We start from the raw sequence: 19318 nt of genomic DNA, 5'->3' as shown, positions 1-19318 counted from the left end.
TGAGCACCGCTGGGGACCCGTTTGGTCATCTGTGGCCTGAGTCCGGTTCAGCAGGACTTGGCCAAAGTCACTTGGGTACAAATTCCATCCTGGCTGAGTCCAGGACAAAGGATCAAGTGCCCATGAAGACCCAAAAGACTTCGGCAGATTTGGAAACTAGTTCATTCCTTTTCACGCCAGTGCCTGGTACTGAATTATACCTCGAATAGTTCCAAGAAATGAAGTCAAGCAGTTTAACGTTCACTAGTAATAAAAGGGCCCTCTGATCCACCAGCCCATGTCTTTCTTGGAACTGGTCCTGAATTCGGGAGAGATAAAACAGCTCTCATTTGTAAGTTCCCTTAAACTCCAACAACAGAAAGTTTAAAAAACTGGGAAGAGTCTACAAACGACTAGATCTTTTTTTAAATATAATTGATTTAAAGATGTGTGTGTGTGTGTGTGTGTGTACCTGCTGGAATATGTCGAAGCTTGTCATGCACACATACATATAACTCTACATCAGTCATATATGTGTGTATATGTATTTCGAGTTTTTCCTTAATATATTCACAAACAGGCATTCCAAAGTGAAAGAAGCAATGACTTACATATTCATGTACTGAACTGGGCAGCGAGTCGTCAAGAATGGGCCCATTGTCTGGACTGATGAGGTTGAAATCCAAGGTTATCCTCACAGAGTCCCGGAAGTCATGCTTGTCCTAGAAGTCGAAACACACAATGCATCATTGGTGTCACGTTTACTGAACATTCTGACCTCGACAGGGAGGGCTCCCTTCTCCTGTCCCTGGAGGTCAGCCCTGCTAGGACATTCTTGGGCACCGGGCCTGACTTTGTTTTGCTGGGGACGGCCGGCCCAGGGTGTCAGGGGCTACAAGGAAAGGGGCTACAGCTGGAACGCAGAGAGAGGCTCCAGGTGACAACCTGCTGACCTGCCTCAGCTTGTCCAAGGGGCCACTGGAGGGGACAGGGTGTGTCACACCTGGTCACTGGGAGCCAGTTGCACAGCGGTGTCATTTCCCCTGAGACTGAGCTCAAACCGCCGTGTGGCACTTCCAGGAAAGTCTCCCAGTTCAGGAGAGCAAACTTCTTTTAAACTGAGTTGCGTTTCCCTAATACACTACGTATCTTGAATCGTCAGACTTATATGAGGTGGATGATCTGTAAACATGCTAATACAGTCAATATTGTTCAGACCATCAGCAGTAACAACACCGTTGATGGCCTGTCCAGAGTGACCAGCTTTATACTCATCGCGGAGCGTCATTTCCACAGACATCTAAGATGAGTCTCTACCGTGGGCATCGTTTCACAGATGAACCTGGGAGACACTAAACAACTTCGCCAGAATCACTCGGATACAAATCCACCCTGGCTGAGTCCAGGACAAATGGTAAAGTGTCCTTGAAGATCTGAAAGACTGTGGGGAATCTGGCAACGAGTTCATTCCTTCTCAGAGCGGTGCTCGGCACCAAGTTTGGACAGAGGCCCCCTGCTGTGATGTCACTGGGCGGGAAGCAGCATCCCACCTGACCTCACGCCCTGTCCCATCACATCCAAGCCTCGGTCCCTCAACGTCAGCCCCGGTGAACAGGATTAAAATCTAGGATTTTAACCTTCATTATCCCCACTCGGCAGACAAGGCCGACAGAGAGGACGTGTTTCCAAGCTGAAAGAATACGGGAGGGAAGAGACAGGCCTCTCACTGACGTCACCATTCCCAGAGCCACGGCTCTCGGAGACCACACCGGGAAGAGGAAAGGTGGTTTTATAAAATGTACTTGGGAATGGGAACAGCATACCTGCGACTTTCTGATAACAGTGAACCAACAAAGTAGAGTTAACTTCACAACGCGCGCTTTGAAATCAAATAGAAGGGATGGACGTGAAACGAGACACCCACACGCTTGTCTGGCTTTGGCGTAAGGCAGCTACAGTCTATGATTTACTTGCCAACATGTAGAAGGAATGCTTGGTGCATCGGGACTTCCGGACGGTGACGTTCCTCTGAACCTTCCTCTCTTGGGTTCCAGAGAAAAAGCTGCGCGATATCTGTCTGAGCGAATCCAGCGTCACGCGGTACTGCACGTCTGGGGAAATCAGAAACCGAACAATGGGGAGAAGAGCTTTGGGCCCAGCTCTTGGGCCATTGGTCAACACAGAGCTTCTGCTGTCCAGCTCGTCGCAGCGCCGTGGGGCGACGGTGTTCCCAGGAGGGACAAGAGCCTGGGGGACTCTGCGGAATGGCTGGTGCAGGCACCCCACCTTGGATGTTCGATTACACTCATTTTGTGATGTACACACACACACACACACACACACACACCTCTTTCCTGACCATACCTGTGTCTACAGGATTTATTTGCTTAGAATATGGATTTTGTTATATTTTAATAGAAACATTAATGACATTTTTACCTAGTTTGTATAACAAGTGCTATTTTAGACTATGACCAAAACATAGAATGAATTCAGCTTACTAAGTAAGTTTAATAAAATAAGCACACCATAATAAGGAAAACAAGTTAAACCTTGTACTTCTAAGAAGGTGACAATTCTCCTTGCTCGGTCCCTTTGTCACTCTACAGAAGTTAAATGAGACTGAAATAATGTTGCATACGAAAATGTAAATCATTGTTTCCCATCCCCACATCTCATCTGTCTTCTTGTCAGAGGACTACTGCAGAGCGTAAATATGCACATAGAGCGCACTAACAAACAGGTTTTAAAGATTAACGTTTCCCTCATTCCACGTACATTTGGTTTGCAGAGTAAATCACTCTCCTGCAGCCAATGGCCTTCACAGTTTTGACTCCAACTCCAGCATATTTCAATGCCATTCTTAAAAAAGCCTCGGTGCATGTCATGTTTGGGGAGAGGGCCACACCTGGGCTGCTATGATGCACCCAAGTGTCAGACTCTCAAAAATGAGGGTCCTCTGAGCATTGGGAAGGGACCCCGGAGAGGTGGCTGACACCACACTCGCACCCTCTGCAATTCCCAGCCTGCCCAGGAGAGGGCAGAAGGGAGGCAGAGGGCCTTCTCTGTGGAGTCCGGGCATCCTCTGTGCTCAGGGGAGCCCAGCCCCTAAGCAAGGTCTGCGAACTCTCTCTCTCTCTCTCTCTCTGTCTCTCTCTCTTCAGTTTATTTTCTAAGCACCGACTGTTTACAGGAAGCGTGGTGCTCCAGACACACAGGGCTCCGTTACCCATTCCCGTTCGGTGTGTTTTGTGCCAGGATCCCCATGTTCGCAGGGGCCAACAGGCTGTGCAGACCCCGTCACAGGGGACACAGGGCACCCCACTGGCTTCAGCAACGGCACCGCCCTGTCTGCCCCACAGCGCCTGCTGGGTGCAGCACACTTACCAGCTTCGTAAATCGTGTCCTCCTTGGACTTCAATTTCGCCTCAAAACACACTGTAGCATTTATGCACACGGTTTCCTTTCCCTCCATTCGGCAGTTTTTCTTCTGAATATTCACTTTGTTTGGTTCAAAACTCATGGTCACTTTAATGACAGCCACATCTCGGGACCTAGACACGCAGAAACGGTGGTCACTCCCACATTTTTGCACGTACAGACGGCCACCCTCTGGGGAGTCCAGAGGCAGCCATCGAATTGGGTGGTTCTGTGCATGGCGTGGGCCCTCCCGACTCCATGTCTCCGGGGAATTTACTACAGATGCCAATGTGTCTAACCTTGTGGGATGCTCGGGTTGCTTTGGAAGCATGTGAGACTTTTGTTTATAAAGAATAGCAGAATACACCACTCCCAAATGTGACTTAATGAGTTCAGGTCACACCACCCTGACACATGCTGCATTAACTTATTGATTATTGGGAGCTGCAGGAACAGGCTTTTCTAGAACTCCCTTACCTGCCCAAAGACAGATCCTCCAAAAGGAACACAGTTGTCCCAAATCCCTCCCCGGGAGTGCTATCCGCCAGGGAGCACCCACTCTTCACAGGAGAAGGGACTGGGGGCGTGCACCACACCCAGACAAACCCCCGCACTAACCATCACCCCTCCATCTCGTCTCCTAAGGCCGGTTCGTCCTTCCTAGGAAGCCTCTGCTACCCCTAAAAGATCAACCCTTTCCCTATTAAAATGGCATGGAGCCGGAACCCTAAGCCGCCCTGGGGAGTCATGCATTTCTCCCGGGGGGCTCCCACGTATCCAAGAAGTGTGTATGGTAATCTAGTCCAGGATCGACAGTTCCAAGAAAGACAAAAAGCACGTGCTCTTTTTGCTCCTGACATTGGTGACTTCTGGTTTCAGTGAGTCCTCCCCAAGGTCACAGCCTCTTGCTGCCCAGCATTCTAGGCCATTCCTGGGCATGGCCTTTCAGTTTACTTTTCCCTCAAGTTATACATATAGCAAGTGTACATATATGGTTTGTCCAGAAAAAGTGCAGCTGTTGTTAATATAACAAGACTGGTTCATGTGACACTGATGTAACCTGGCAGCCAAAGAGTGGACTGGAGTGTGCTTGTGTGGTCAGTGGGGGCAGTAGATGCTGTTGAGTGAGCATGGGCACTGTGTGGTCATCGCATTCAAACTGACTGAGGGAGAAACAAATCTGCATCAGATTTTTCATTAAGCTTGAACATTCCTCTGTGGAAACTATCTGAATAATTCAGGAGGCTGCAGCTGTGGGTAACTGGTGATTGGCAGCTTCATCACAACAATGTGCCCGCTCATGCGTCCTGTCTTGTGCAGAGGTTCTTTGGGGAAACATCAAACCACCCAGGTGACTCAGCCCCCTACAGCCCAGATCTGGGGTCCTGCAACCCGCGGTTTTTCCCAAAACTAAAATCACCTTTGAAAGGGAAGAGATTTCAGACAATTGATGAGATTCAGGAAAAGACAACAGGGCAGCTGATGGTCACTGGGAGAACTGTGTGAGGCCCCAGCGTGCCTACTTTGAAGGGGACTGAGGCGTCATTGTCCTACGTACAATGTTTCTTGCATCTTCTTCAACAAATGTCTCTGTTTTTCATATTGAATGGCTGGATAAGTTCCGGACAGACCTCATGGTTATATGTATAACAAGTGTATATATATATAGTTGTATGTATAGCAAGTATATGCATAGTTATATGTATTAGCTGAAAAATTTTAAACGTTTGGTTATTATCAGTGCATAATTTAGTATACAATTTTTACGTGACTGTTAGTTTTATCTTAGGTTACAACAGTTACCAATTTTCAGGTCTCTGTGTTTACCTCAACCTTTCACAATTTTCTTTTCTACTCTTCTAGATAAAGTTTTTGGGAAAAGACCATTGAAGTTTATTTTCACCCGAATTACATTAAGCCAATGGTCAATTTGAAAGAATCAGCATGTGAGTTTTCCACTGAGGCTCATATCATAAATCTAGTTTTCATTTATTAAATCCTTCCTTTATATTTCTTGATAAAATCTGTAGCATTTAAAAAAATTATCATACAAAATTCTCACTGATGTTATTCTTCATACATTTTTAACCACTTTTTTCAAATAGAACCTCTTTCAAAGTTGTATCTAACTAGAGGTGGAGTTATTCATGCTATTAACTAATAAGTTATTTTATTAATGAATAAAATGGCATTAATATATACATTTGACCCTTGACTAGAATTTTATAATTAATTGAAATTAATTTGGGGATGCAGGCACTTTAAAGCCTGAGCAAATTAAGGGTCTCTTCTATTTGTTCCTTTACCACGACTTATTGACTTCCCCAGCTTACCAAACTGCATAATTTCTGTCTGAATGGTGGAGCACAAAAGGAAATTGGTATTTGCTATGATTGAAAGCCCCCCAGAACTGTTGGTGAAACAGCCGATGCACTGGGTGTTATTAAAACGCGCACCAGAAGAGGGCAGCACCACCCAGGCCGCCGATGGTCACGTCCGTCAGACCGTCCCCGTTGAGATCCATTTCTCCGTGGATGGACTGGCCGAAGAATTTCAGCGTCTCGCCGTCTCCACCAGATGGAATACGCTGTGAAAACCCGAGAGTTTCTATGTCAGAAGAGTGTCTTCCGAGACAGTTTTAAATAAATCTGAGAACTTGGATGGGTTAATGAAACATTAAAATAAAAGAACTTTTGGGGAGCCCAAGAGGCCTCTCATCTGGAGACAAGGGAGACGACCCAGATATTCCCAGAGGATGTTCTTTTTATGGTGCAGACGAACCGCGCCAGGGTTCCTGACTCCAGAGGTGGGGGGGAGGGGGGGGAATCACACCAAGTCGCCTTGCCGACTCCTCCGGGAAAACCCTGGAATTGGCGCAGCCCCAGGGCGCGGAGAACCCCAAAGGCGCTGGGACCCTGGCAAACACGCGCTGAACTGGGGGCCGGCTGCCAGTAATGCATCCCGCCAAAAATATGTTTCAACGTGCGCTCATCTCCACTGTCTGCCAAAACCTGTGCGTCAAGGGCGCCACAGACTCCCTTCCACCCACAGCCGTCCTCGGTGTTGGGAGGGCGCAGGCAGCTCCGAGTTCTCCAAGGCCGATTTGTGCGCATCCCCGTGCGCGGTGTTCCACGTCTGGACTTCTTCCTCACTTACCTCTGGTTCAGGCCGGTAATATTTTCATAGAGTCCCATAGTGAGAAAACAGGACAGACAGACACTCCCTAAACTCGGGGTCTTCTTGCCCTCCCATTTTTTCACTTACGAATCATAAATTAAGAGGCCAAATAAGCAAACCAAATGGGAATGTTTTTCATGCTTAAATGTTTATGGCTCATGAGGAAGTATTTCCTTATTCCCTGCCTCCCCACCCCCAAACAAATCAAGGAGACGTCTGCATCCTTGGTTCTGGAAGAGTTGATCCAGTGTGATTCTGGGTCCTCCCCCCATACCTACACAAGCAGCACCTCTGGTTGCCATGGAAACGAGGGGGCTATCTCTGAACCATTCTGCCAATAATTAAAGAAGCTCAACTCTAACACTTTTTTTGTTGTTTAAATCTGTGTCTTGATTTATCACCATTTTACAAAATAAATTGCTCATGACAACTCCATTCCATTTATTAATAATTTAAAATCCTTCTTGTTTTACTGCAAAGGCCACTCCATTAAATGCGCAGGATTAATAATGAAGGATGCGCTGGTAGGAACTCAAGAAGGAAACCCGGCCTGCAGAGCCTGACTCTGTCAGCTCCAGGATTCGGGAAAGTGCGTAATGTCACGCCCTTTAACAGAAGCAAACCATTTACTCAACGGAGAGCAGAGTCGGCTTGTTGCTGGGTCAGGCCCTCTGTCCTGTTCTCTCAATACTAAAGTCCTCGCGACTCTGTGCACAGGTCGGCACGGGAGTGACATCGGAGCCTGCTGTGGGTCACTGCATCGGTGTTCTGATTTTCTCTTCCTGGTACATAAACTAGAAAGTGGTAAAAGTGTTGTGCAATGCCTCGCTGGGGCTACTTAACGGCAATCCCATAGTGTTTATAGTGCATGGAACGCTTCTGTAAGTGTGTTTTTCTCCTACAGGAAAAAGTTACATTTGTGGATTAGAGCCACTAACTAACAGTGCGTTTAAAACAGGAACAGCAGAAATCCCCCGCAGGCCAAGTCTGATCGCTCAGATGTGCTTTTCCAAGAGGGATTACTTGTGAGAAAATGATGAACTTTTGGAAACCCCGCTTCACTGGCTGGAAAAACACCAGTTTAATTCCTCAAGACAAAGGTAATGAGGTTTTATTATAACAACACAGACACTGAACGTAAAACGAACCATCTAATCTCCCTTATTGGCAAAACCGTAGATGATTGACCCTCGTTCAGAAAGTGGTCCCCTCTGCTTTGGATCCGGCGCGCGGCAGGCCTCAGCAGGCCTAAACAGCGCTCTTCCGTTCTCTGTGTGTGTTTGTTCTTAACCATTTCGAAAGATCAGGTTAAGGATACGTGGCACATAACAGAAACAACTAGATGAAAAGATGAAATACAAAGTAATTCTTCTCTCAAGACGGGAGAGAACGAGAAACCTAGCTTCCCACTGCAGTCAGAAGAAAGACACGCGAACACCCAGGAAGCGAGCTGGGAGGCCTGGGGCCATCCCCACTGGGTCCCCACTGGGCCCCCACTGGGACTGGGCTGCAGCGGGGCGCCCCCCCCCCCACCTGCGCCCGCCCGGTCTCACCTGCACGTGCTGCCTGCGCAGCGTCCGGCCGCGGCCGTGGTAGACGTACACCGCGCCCGCGTGGTCGCCTTCCAGCGGCGCGCCGATCACCACGTCGTTCAGTCCGTCCAGGTTGAGGTCGTTCACAGCCGCGATCGCCGTTCCGAAACGGGCCCCGCAGGGCTCGTGCTTGTTCTTTTTCGTGCACGAATTGTGCTTCAGGGCCGAACAGCACGTCTGTTTAACGGGTTCCAGGCTCATTTGATATTCAAACCTTGTCTGGCAGAAAGAGAAACAGGACACTTACAGACGTCTTCATGACTGAGCAGAGTGGGATTTTTAAGTGCGTACGAAATCGGCGCTGGTAAAACCATTTGTACATCAACGGCCACGTTTGTGAAATTTCTGAAACACTGGGCGCCGCTGAGAGATTTTAAAGAACAGATTGTAGATGTGAGGAAAAAAGATGGAGGAGTTTGATGGGTTCTCTTTTTAATGCAATTGAGTGAGGACATAACTCACAGCCTCTTTTTAAGGCAAAAGAACTGAATTTTGAAATCCTCGATTCATGTCACTGTCCCTTCTTAGTGCAATATTGTGCTTCTTTGAAAAGTCTCCATCTGTTCACAGCCAACTTTTTCCAAACCTCTCTACAGTGAAGAAAGCCGAAAGCTCAGTAAAGGCCGGGAAGCAGGAGCAGCTGTGGGCGGGAGCACGCTTTTCTGGGAAAAGGGGAAAACAGTAGAGGGCACAAAAAAGTTGACAGAACCCTCCACACACAAACAAAAAAACAAACAAAAAACCCCTCTTCCAATGAAGAAACGGAGAATGGTTTCACCTAACAAAGAACGTCTAAAGTCAGGAGAGAAAATGGCATCTCACTCCAGGCCGGAGAAGTGTCGGAAGGCCACAGGGGTTTGGGGAAAATGTCTGCCGCCTTGCCTTAAACTTCCCTGCAGCCTCAGCCTGCCGGCGCCCCCAACTCCCCCAGCCTGAGCGGTCACCCCAAGCTCCAGGCAAGAGCTCGAGAAGGGCTGCCTGTGACTTGACTTCGCAGTTTAGTGTGATGCATATTGATCCTTATCCTATACACTCTGTTTAAAAAGAATAGTTCGCATTTTCGAAGCAGAAAATATCCACGGGCTTGAACTACGTTATTAGAATTCCTGCAGTCTTCTTTGCGTCTTTTCCCAAACTGAGTGGGAAGTTAGACACTACAACTTTGATCTGAAATTCAAAGAAGGGAAGAGACTCCCCAGCGGGCCCCGAGCTCGCGGGCCCCTTACCTGGTCCACAGAGTACACGTACACCTTCCCTTGCTCCTCCTTCTCCGCGCCCATGAACGTGGGCGCCCCCACCAGCAGGATGTCGGTGTTCGAGTCTCTGTCGACGTCCACCGTGGTCAGAACGCTGCCGAAGTAGGAGCCGATCTGGGACACAAACACACCCAAACGGCCCGTGGATGTCAGAGATTCTCACGGAAGCTGAAACCCTGCGTTTCCTTCCCTCACAGCAGCCCAGGCGAGCGTGTGAGACGCAGGGGCAGAGGACACGAGCGACAGAGACCCATGCCACCTGAGAGCTCCTTGTGGGCTCCTGGGAGAGGCGGATGGCTCGTCCCGCCCCTCCTGGGGGAGGGGCAGCTGTTAGGGGCTCCGCAGCTTAAGGGAAAGGGTTCCCATTAGACTCACCCCCCCACCCCCCACACACACCCTAGGGTGGCAGGTCCCACCAGAGAGTCGATACCGTCTGATGAGAAACTTCTGAATTTACTTGCTACACATAATTTCCAGTTCCCCCAGGAGAAAAGACTCTTCTCCCACCTGTCGTTTAACCCTCACACCGTCAGGGCCCACATTCTTCTCACCTGGCCTCTTCATTGCTCTTTCTCCCTATCTACCTTCTGACTTTCCCTCGAGACTCACGGGGCTTCATCTCTCGTTATGACCTTCTGCACCCCTCTGAGCCGAAAACCGTCCTTCCGCCTTCGGAACGTACATTCTGAGCCACGGTCACCCTTCCCTCCTGATGTTTCCTCTCTCTTTTCTGGCACGTGGGTTTGTACACCTGTATCTGCGTCTGTTCTCTACACACCTTCGCTCCACCCCCATCCAACTGAAGACCCAGGAACCCAACTCTGGTCCGTTCTCAGCTGAGGCAGAATGGAGGTGGGCAGACACTGGTTTTCTTTTCAGTTAGGGAAGTGGGCACTTCAGTTAAATGCGCACAGAGTAACAATGGACCGATTTACAACAACAATGGCCCCACTTACCTGCTCTCCATGGAGGGTCTGGAGAATCTGGATGTCCCCACCTTCCATGCGGTAGATGACCACCTGGCCCGTGTGGTTGTACCGGGGCTGGCCCGCGATGTATAGCACGTCTCTGGGGACGGTGGCGGAGGTGACTGTGTACCCTGTCATAAGAGAGATGCCCATGACCCCTTACAGTCTTCACCCACTAACACAACAGCCACTGCAGGGGGTTGGGAGGACACTTCTGCATTTTCACACAGACTTCCTTTCTTTAAAAAAACAAATGTGTGTATGTTAAACGCAGACAGGTTTGTTTGGGTAGAAGCTTTGAGTGTGCTCTCTGAGTAGCTACCACAAGTCTTTTGTCCTAAAAAGGTATTTTCCCCCCAACCTCAGTTTTCCTTTATTTAAAGGCACAATGTAACAAAGAGGATGGGAAAAGAAAATAAAGTCACTAAAAGACTCTCGCAACTGCAACTCACCACTTTGTAATAAGTCAATCCTGTCTCATCCGGACACATGGGTCTCTGTGCTGTGGAAATTAGTAACTTGATATAGTTGGCATCATAGCAAATGTGAGACTTTTCTGTGTCGTGGCCTAGGTTTTAAATTATAATTTTTAATGCTTGCAGTGATTTCTCTGAGTAAAAGCATAAAGGCTTGTATTTATACTAAAGGATTATTCCCTGATGGAATGGTAAAATTCAGGTGTTTAACTTTTTGGTACTATACTTAAGCCTTGGAAAGACATCTTTCAACATTTAATTTTTTTCTTTCTTTTGTATTTTTCTGGTGGTGCATTTTAACGACTAGGTTACTGGATCAAAATTTTCATGGTCCTTTGGCAAAATGTTTCCAGAACATTTGTACGAATTCCGTGAACAACTACTGAAGGAGAGAAGAGTTTTCTTCAAACTCTTTCCACTACTATGCATCATCACTGTTATTTACTTGTGGATGTCGTAAAATATGTTAAACACAATCTAATCAAAGTAACTCGCTGTGACTTTAACCTGCATTTGTTTGATCATAAGTGAGGTGGGCCAGGCCGGGCGGCTCCGCTGGTGAGAGTGTCATCTGGATTCGCCAAGACTGTGGGTTTGAAGTCAGGACACACACAGGGGTCGGCCAGTGAATGAAACGCATCACTAAGTGCAACAGCAAATAGAGGTCTCTCTCTCTCTCTCTCTCCAAACTCAATCAATTAAAAAATTTAAACAGCTTGAACAGCCTTTCATATTTAATCATTCCTCCTTTGACTGGGGCTTTCATGCCCTTTAGAATTTTAAATTGAATCTTTAAAACAAATTATTTTAATTTCTGAGCGAAGAATTCAATCTGTTCTTTGTGTCTCTAGAGAACAGAGCTAAACCAATAAGTAAAAGTGACCACCGCCAGGTGCGGGCCGTACACAGGGAGACGTGCTCTAATCACGGGAGCAGAAAGCAGACTATTTCTGAAAATGTCACCGAATAAGTAGTTCTCACTGAGAAAAGATTGTATTGATAATTTACCTACAGAGTATCTCACCATCAGGTGACAGCTCCACTTTCTCCCAAGAGTTGGATAAAGAAACAAGTTTTCGCACCAAAACGTGTCTTGTTCTCCGAGTGCCGCAGAAACACAATTCCTTGGGCCTAGTTCCCTCGGGAATATTTTTCTCACACTACTTCCTCCTCTTTCTCTGAGCTCCTGAAACTTATCACTCGTAACAGACTGTTCTCTTTCAAACCGCAATGGGCCACGTTTTCGTGTCACTACCTAGAAGATTGCTTGAAAGGAAACCGGTAGGTCATGTTTATACACAAATAAAATGGAGAAGAAGGAGGGAAACCGCTGGTGTGCGCAGTGCTGCCCTGCCGAGAAGTACGCAGGGGAAGTGGGGTGAGAGGGTTAGGGTCAGGGGTTAGGGATCAGGGGTTAAGGGTCAGGGGTTAGGGGGTCAGGATTAGGGGTTAGGGGTTAGGGTTAGGGTTAGGCATTAGGGGTTAGGGGTTAGGGTTAGGATTAGGATTAGGACACCCTACCTTTTTTTTCTTTTAGTTTTCAGAATGAGAAATGCAAACCAATAAAAGAATATTTAAAAGTGAGTGGTGAACTATGTTTGCAGCTTGGGGCTGTGTGCTGTTCAGGGCTTGGACTCTGATGGTTGGCACTTGGTAACTAGGGCCATTTACCAGCAGGGACAGTCCCTGGAGGTCAGGCAGTTATTGGCTGAAGCTGAGCTGGCTAGTGACAACGTGAGGGGAGGGGAAAGAGGGTCAGGGAAGGGCCAGTTTGGTGAGAGGAAGATAATTACAACACGCGCACTTACTGTTGCTCAGAAAAAGGAAAGCACAAAACGGAAAGAACGGCGGCTGGCACGGCCTGTGTGCCCATTTCGGAAGAGCAGGCCCCGCCCACTGTCCTAATTCACTCTCTGGGAAGCGGGCTGGGACCTGGGGCAGGAGCGCTGACAGGTGGGATCCGGCTGGTGCCCCATTTGCCTGCCATCCCTTCATCTCCCTGACTCTTGTGTCTCCCATGATTAGAAATCAGGGAAGGGGTGGAGGAGGCCGGGAACAGGCTCCTGCCTGATTCTCACCATTAAAACCACTTGCTAAGCGTGCCCTGGCTGGTGTAGCTCAGTGGACTGAGTGCGGGCCTGTGAACCAAACAACTATGATTCGATTCCCAGTCGGGGCACGTGCCTGGGTTGCAGGCCAGTTCCCAGCAGGGGATGCACGAGAGGCAACCATACATTGATATTTCTCTCCTTCTCTCCTTCCCTTCCCCTCTATAAATAAATAAAATCTTTAAAAAAAAACTTGCTAAGCGCATACCGGGACAAGGCAGTTGGTCCCTGGGTGACCGCGAGATGGGCCCTGCCCCTGAGGGACCGCTACCAGCGACAGCTCCGGCTCCCGCTTCTTTCTGATACGATGCTGCTCGGGAGGGATGTGTTGCTGGAATGTTCGCCTCTTTGCTGCCTCTGCCAGCTTCTCCAGAGTCGGACAGCTTGCAGCCCCATCGATTCCAGCCGCACATTCAAACTCTTCTCAATCTGTCACCCACTCGAGGGAACCTCTTAAAAGCTTCATTTCAGATTTAGAATGATATTTCGGATAAGAAAGCTACTTTTCTCCCCTGCCCTCCTTCCTGGGTGCTTTTCTGTTTTAAAGGGAACCTTACATATATGTGTATTGAACTTTGTTTGCAAAATGTTCTGGGCGCTAACCTGTGGCTAAGCTAATGAAATGATTTCTGAAACAGAAAGAACATCACGTCAGCACAGGGTAGACGTTCTTTTTGAGCAGAAAAGAATCCTGTATCAAAACACTCTGGTCAAAAATGAAGGTTCTCTTAGTTTTTCCTTGCTGGCTGAGGTATGTTCAAGTTGTGAATTCTCTAAGTCCACTCTACGCCTCCACTACCCCAAGCTTTTTATGAATCATGGCTTGAGGATTCTTTAAGAATATTTGTTTTTAAAGAGCTCAGTCACGTAACAACAACACGGTATACCAGAAACACTGTAGCATTATCAATAAAGTGGGTGACTTTGCCCACATGATGGCGCCGCACACCCCTTCGTGGGCTCCTTCAAGGTCTGGAAGTTCGAACACAGCACTGCTCCGCAGTGGTGTGGAGTCAATCACTGTCCGTATTACGTGTATGACACAGGCACTGGTTTTCTGTGGCTGCTGTGACAGATGGCTGCAGACTGGGTGGCTGAACGCCTCTCAAATTTATCTTATGAAGTTAGAAGTCTGCCTGGGCTGACACCACGGTCTGGGTGGGGAGAATGCACTTCTTTGCTCTTGTGGCTCCTGGAGACCACCAGGTGGTCTGTTTATCTCAGAGCCAACGACATTGCTCATCTCTGGCAATTTTTCTCCTCTTGGCTCCCTATGACCGACCGCGCCCTGAAGACAGTCTCTGAGAGGACAAGCCATGGATGGGATCGGACTGCCTGGCCAGGTTACCCAGGGCAAGGTCTTCGTCTTAAAGTCCTTAACTTAATCACATCTGCAAAGTCCCTTTTGCCATAAAAGGTCCGGGTCTGGGGATTAGGACACAAGCCTTGGGGGGTCATCAGTCTGCCGACCACAATACTCGTAAGAGAAATGTTTATCACGTAACATCACATAACAGTAAAACAATAGAGAACACCTAGTGAGTGTCTGCAATCTGCCGAGTACGAAACTAACCAGCTTACAGGTATTGATTAATGCTCCTGACAATCCAAAGTACATATACATATATATATAATTATTATGCATATACAGTAGTTATTCCCATATTTGAAATCAGCAAACTGAAGTTTTGAGGGACAAAGTAATTTTCCTAAATTCCTAGCTAGGGGCAGAGTCAGAAAACTGACCCAAGTCCCTGTGACCCCAGAGGGTCTCCCATTGCACCCCAGGGCCCCCATCCCTGTTAGTCTTTGCTGTCACAACCTCGGTGGCTTTAAAATTGTCACTTTTATGGGCACTCAATGCTCTGTTGGGTGGATTTACCACTCACTTAACTAGTCCCACATTTCTTGACACCTAGGACTCACTATCTCTCCATTATCATAAATAATAGCACAAGGAAGAGCAGTGCTCTCTTGCTGTTCTTAAACAGCTGGGCGTTTTCTGCAGGTTAGAGCCTCGGACGTGAAACTCTGGGTCGATGTGGAGCGAACGTGTTCATGGCTCTCTGCACACACTGCCAGGATCCTTCCGGAAGAGCCACGCTAATTTATGTACCACCCTTACATGTGAGGACACACGGCCCGAGCTTCTTCCAGCTAGGACGGGGCCGGGGGGAGCCTCAGGGTTCACTGGTTCTTGATGGCAAAGAACCTCCCATAAAACAGTTCCATGGGATCTTGGAACACGAAGGCGCTTTGGAAGCCATCTAGTCTCACCCCCTGCTGACTCAGGTAGATTCTGCAACTCCGTGCGAGGTACCCCAACGCTGGTCGTTTGGTTCACAGTCTGGCACCACCGACCCCAAAACACAGTTTCTTCAGTGCAGGGACAGATGCACCTGCTTAGCTGGCTGTCCTCTATCATAACTCAGTGTTTGGCACCCTGCAGGCACGTGTTATTTATCAGCGCCTTTGATCAACCCAGAATCAGGCATTTTGTAGGGCGGAGTGAACACTGGCACAGGAGCCGAGAGCCTGGCATTCCGGCTCCAGGTTGCCACGGGAGTTGTGACATAATCTTTCTGTTCTTTGGTTTCTGGAAAACCTGTGGTTTTCCAAAGTCAGGTTTACTTTATGCTCTTGAAGACCTGCTTTAATGCGAAAACTCGATAGGCGTTTGAAGCCCAGCTGCGCCACTTCACACCACAATCCCAATAGTTAAATGACACGCAGGTGTATACTTTGTTCTCTAATAATCATTTCCTTCAAGTTTGGGGGGAGAGGGATGGGTAGAAGGCGTCTGTTTCCAGATCTGTAACATTTCGATCATCTTCTGAAGGCACAGTTTGGCGCCTTCTTCTATAATGTGTGATGCTTAGAACAGTGCACGGATATTGTAGCTGCTCTCCAACCAGGCCGGAAGCCAACAGGACTAACGAGAAACAGACTAGGCTTTCATGAATGCGTTTCAATATGTCTTATGGGGTTCGGGCACTCACATTACAGCTGCTGCTTACCATTATATGTTTTTATTTATCTAAAGAACCTCAGGATTTTATTCTTTTTCACTTTGTTGCCTTTGTAGCTTTAATGTGCACCCTCGAATTAGGAGATGCATGAACCCACCAGTAAATACCTGTTACCCTCCTTCTGAGATGGGAAGAAACGGGGAAAAAGAAAAAGACTCACCTCCAGGACAGAAAGACCCCAGAGAGGAATGCCGGCATGCTAAAACACCAGTGCAAAACAAAACAAAACAAAACAAAAACCAGAAAGGTATTTGCTCCCATACCTCTGCAGCCCCAGCACCAAGAACCATGCCTGGGGCAAAAGAGGAATTTCCAAAATATTTGCTGAGTGAGTACAGAGCTGGGGAACCATGCCTTCAGGGTCCTTGTCATCCTGGGCCCTTTCAACTGTTTACTGACATCGGTTAGTGACAGAAGAAGCCCGGTACCACCCAGACAGCCCCTGCCTGGTGCCCACCTCCAGTGAGGCGAGGTCAGACACACACCTTCTCAGTCCAGAGAAGCGTTTGGGAGGCTGGCTGATGTGACATCACCGGGTGCAACTTCAATGTTTGTCTTATTGAATAGAGCCATTAAAGAAGAAGCCACGTGGCAAAACAATTAGAATTTTCTTAAAAAAAAACTAATAGAGGATATTTAAGAGACTATGGATAGGCAAGAATAATATGCCATATACCTAAAAACTGCTATATATATGCTATATACCTAAAAACTTAAAAGTAAATGTTATGTTCAGTGTTTTTATCACAATGGAATACGAGTCTGATTTTTAGGATATCAGACTTTTCTTTTTCCAGCCTCACTTCCTGTCTACCAGGAAGGCTCTTGAAATCCAAGAGAACGCCAGACCGAGGGAGGCCTCGGAAAAGTTACCTGTCAGTCTCCATCGTCCGCTGCACTAGACGCCCCTCCGAGAAGGAAGGGCTTCCACACTCTGTGGTTTTGACTCCGGCTGCTCGGCGACCCGGAGGCTTTCCCAGGCCCTGCGAAGCCGCTGACTCTGGGCAGTGACCTGTCTGTCTACACAGTGTTAATTTAAGGAAGCCAGCACAACAGGAGCAAGTGATGCTGAAAAGGAAAACCCGGTAACCTTCTATCGGTAACGTCCCAACCTTACCTAGATAGGAAGCCAGCGGCTCCTTCCTTTTGTCGGACTCCACATTGAAGGTGGTGTTTGGGGGGATGACGATTTGACTTGCTCTCTGCATGACCACCGTCCCATTCCAGTCATAGGCTCCTACCGCGCCCAGCATGACCCACTCCTGAGCCAAAGAGAGAAAACGCTGATATTTCATCAGAGTAGCAAGCGCAAGCCCTTACACGACACTGGCCACGTGATGGGAACTCCTCAAAGTGCCGTGCACACATCCCCTCGAGTAACCCTCAGGGCAACCATGGGGGCTAGACGCATCATCACCAAATCCACGTGACAGAAGGAGACTCAGGGGCTGGTAAGTGCGCTGCCCCGGGCTCTACGGCACAATAGTGCCCTGAAATGTCATTGCGCCTCTGCAGGGACCCTGGTGCCTTTCCTTCCACCAACTACAAATGAAAACCCTTGAAGATGTTAACACTGAGAAAAAGATACATTCGGTATCACTAGCAAACATTTAAAATGAAGTACTTCACTTAGCCAGATGGAATCGCTACATAGGGCGGACCTCAAACCCGGATTCACAATTGTTACAAAGTAGCGAGCCGAGCAGGAGAACGTGTTTTCCAACTGGGATGCTTGTGGATGCCATCTGCCGCCTTGGGTAGAAATGTCACCACGGTCTGAGTGACCACTCAGGCCACAGTCTGCAAGTCACACGTGCAATGCCCGTGCCTGGGTACTGATTTGGGGGGGAAACCTCAGAAAATATGCATTTCATATTCCTGAAATATATTCGTGAGCCATCTTTTATTTTCTTGAAATGAAAGGAGCTCTTTTGTTTTCAGGTGGTCAACATACCTGTGAGTAGTGCGCACTGAAGCCGGTCTGTGACATCTCCATTTCGAACGAAGCCGCCGACTGGTCAGCCGTGGCTGCAACGTGGGAAAGGAAACCCCCGTCAGCATGCTGCCCACTCGAGGGAGACAGGGACCCCGTCCAGCCGTGGTCCTCGCCAACCAGAGCTCTGACACCTTCAGGGCATTTTTCAGCCCTGCATCTCCCAAGCTAAAACTGCTGGGCTGGGCTGGGGAGGGGGCGAATCTGCAGAGGGTGGGGTCAGCTTCCGCTCCAGTCTGGGGTTGGTGGGACATTCTGTTCCTGCTGTGTCCTTACACACTCGTGTGCTGACAGGACTCCTAGTGCTTGACACCACCGGTGAGAGCCGGAAGCCCTGAGTTGGGGACCTCTGGCCTGGGAGCTCTCCTGAGACATTAGCCCAGACTTACCTGGTGCCTCGCAGGCCAGGACACTTCATTCCCATTTGGAAGGGGTCTCTCGCTTCCACCAGCCCCGTCAGTGTGTCTGCCTAGATATCCCCAGAACCCCGCTCTTTGATAAAGGTGGTGCGGATTCTGGGCTCATATGTGCTCTAATTTCTGGCTGTGGGTATCGCTCACAGATGAGGAGGGGCTTCATGACAGGGCTCTAGGCCACATGCCACTCGCAATCACTCATTCATATATATACAATATATTACAATGTATATTTATTATACATATATTCCTGTGCCCACTTTGAAGTTCTTCACTAAAAGCAGAGCTAATCTGGAGCACTCCGTGGACATGTGCTCCTCTCAAAACACCCTCCACCCCAAAGCCACAGCCTCCTGAGGGGACTGAGGCGACCCTGATTTGGTGGCTTTCTGTAGGGAGTTACTGAATTATTGGCCTTGTAGATACGTTAAAAACAGAGCGTATTTTGAGACTATCTTTCTGCCCCTGCACTGAGGCCTGAGATTCACCAAATCTGTGGAATCAGACTTATTTACTAGTATTTCCTGGCATGAATTTGTTAACGAGCCTGTCTGCAAGTGCCTTTTTCATAGCACAGGCTTCAGCGGGGAAATGGAGCAAGAATTCAAATACATCATCTTAATCTCGTGAATTGCCCTCCCGTTTAAATGACTGAGAGGCACTTTAACTTTATTGGAACCTTTATGTTCGCAATACTTGAAGGCCCCTTCTCACTGATCTTTGCCAGATTGATTACAAGAGCGCCGGATATTTTTTGCAAGTGATGCCTCAGACAAGGGTTTGATCTCCAAAATATATAAAGAACTCATACAACTCTACTCCAGGAAGACAAACAATTAAAAAATGGGCAAAGGACCTGACTGGATACTTCTCCAAGGTGGACATACAGAGGGTCCAGAGACAT

General features: G+C 48.2%; 1 protein-coding gene across 1 annotated transcript in view; it reads right to left on the bottom strand.

Annotated features, from left to right (window-relative positions):
* Positions 1 to 19318, bottom strand: part of ITGA1 (integrin subunit alpha 1) — a 146639-nt gene that overhangs the window by 32407 nt on the left and 94914 nt on the right. The window contains exons 10-18 of the mRNA XM_037038493.1: positions 17960 to 18033; positions 17123 to 17267; positions 10381 to 10523; positions 9395 to 9538; positions 8130 to 8387; positions 5856 to 5986; positions 3367 to 3533; positions 1954 to 2090; positions 591 to 701 (exon numbers count right to left, since the gene is read on the bottom strand). Of these exons, the coding sequence (XP_036894388.1) occupies positions 591 to 701; positions 1954 to 2090; positions 3367 to 3533; positions 5856 to 5986; positions 8130 to 8387; positions 9395 to 9538; positions 10381 to 10523; positions 17123 to 17267; positions 17960 to 18033 (1310 nt within the window). The remainder of the gene's footprint in view (positions 1 to 590; positions 702 to 1953; positions 2091 to 3366; positions 3534 to 5855; positions 5987 to 8129; positions 8388 to 9394; positions 9539 to 10380; positions 10524 to 17122; positions 17268 to 17959; positions 18034 to 19318) is intronic.

The sequence above is a fragment of the Sturnira hondurensis genome, unplaced genomic scaffold (genome assembly GCF_014824575.4).
Source record: "Sturnira hondurensis isolate 20B ecotype Veracruz unplaced genomic scaffold, ASM1482457v3 Scaffold0024400, whole genome shotgun sequence".
Classification (NCBI taxonomy): Eukaryota; Metazoa; Chordata; class Mammalia; order Chiroptera; family Phyllostomidae; genus Sturnira; species Sturnira hondurensis.
The sequence above is the reverse complement of the archived record's forward strand: the minus strand, read 5'-3'. Positions and strand labels throughout refer to the sequence as shown.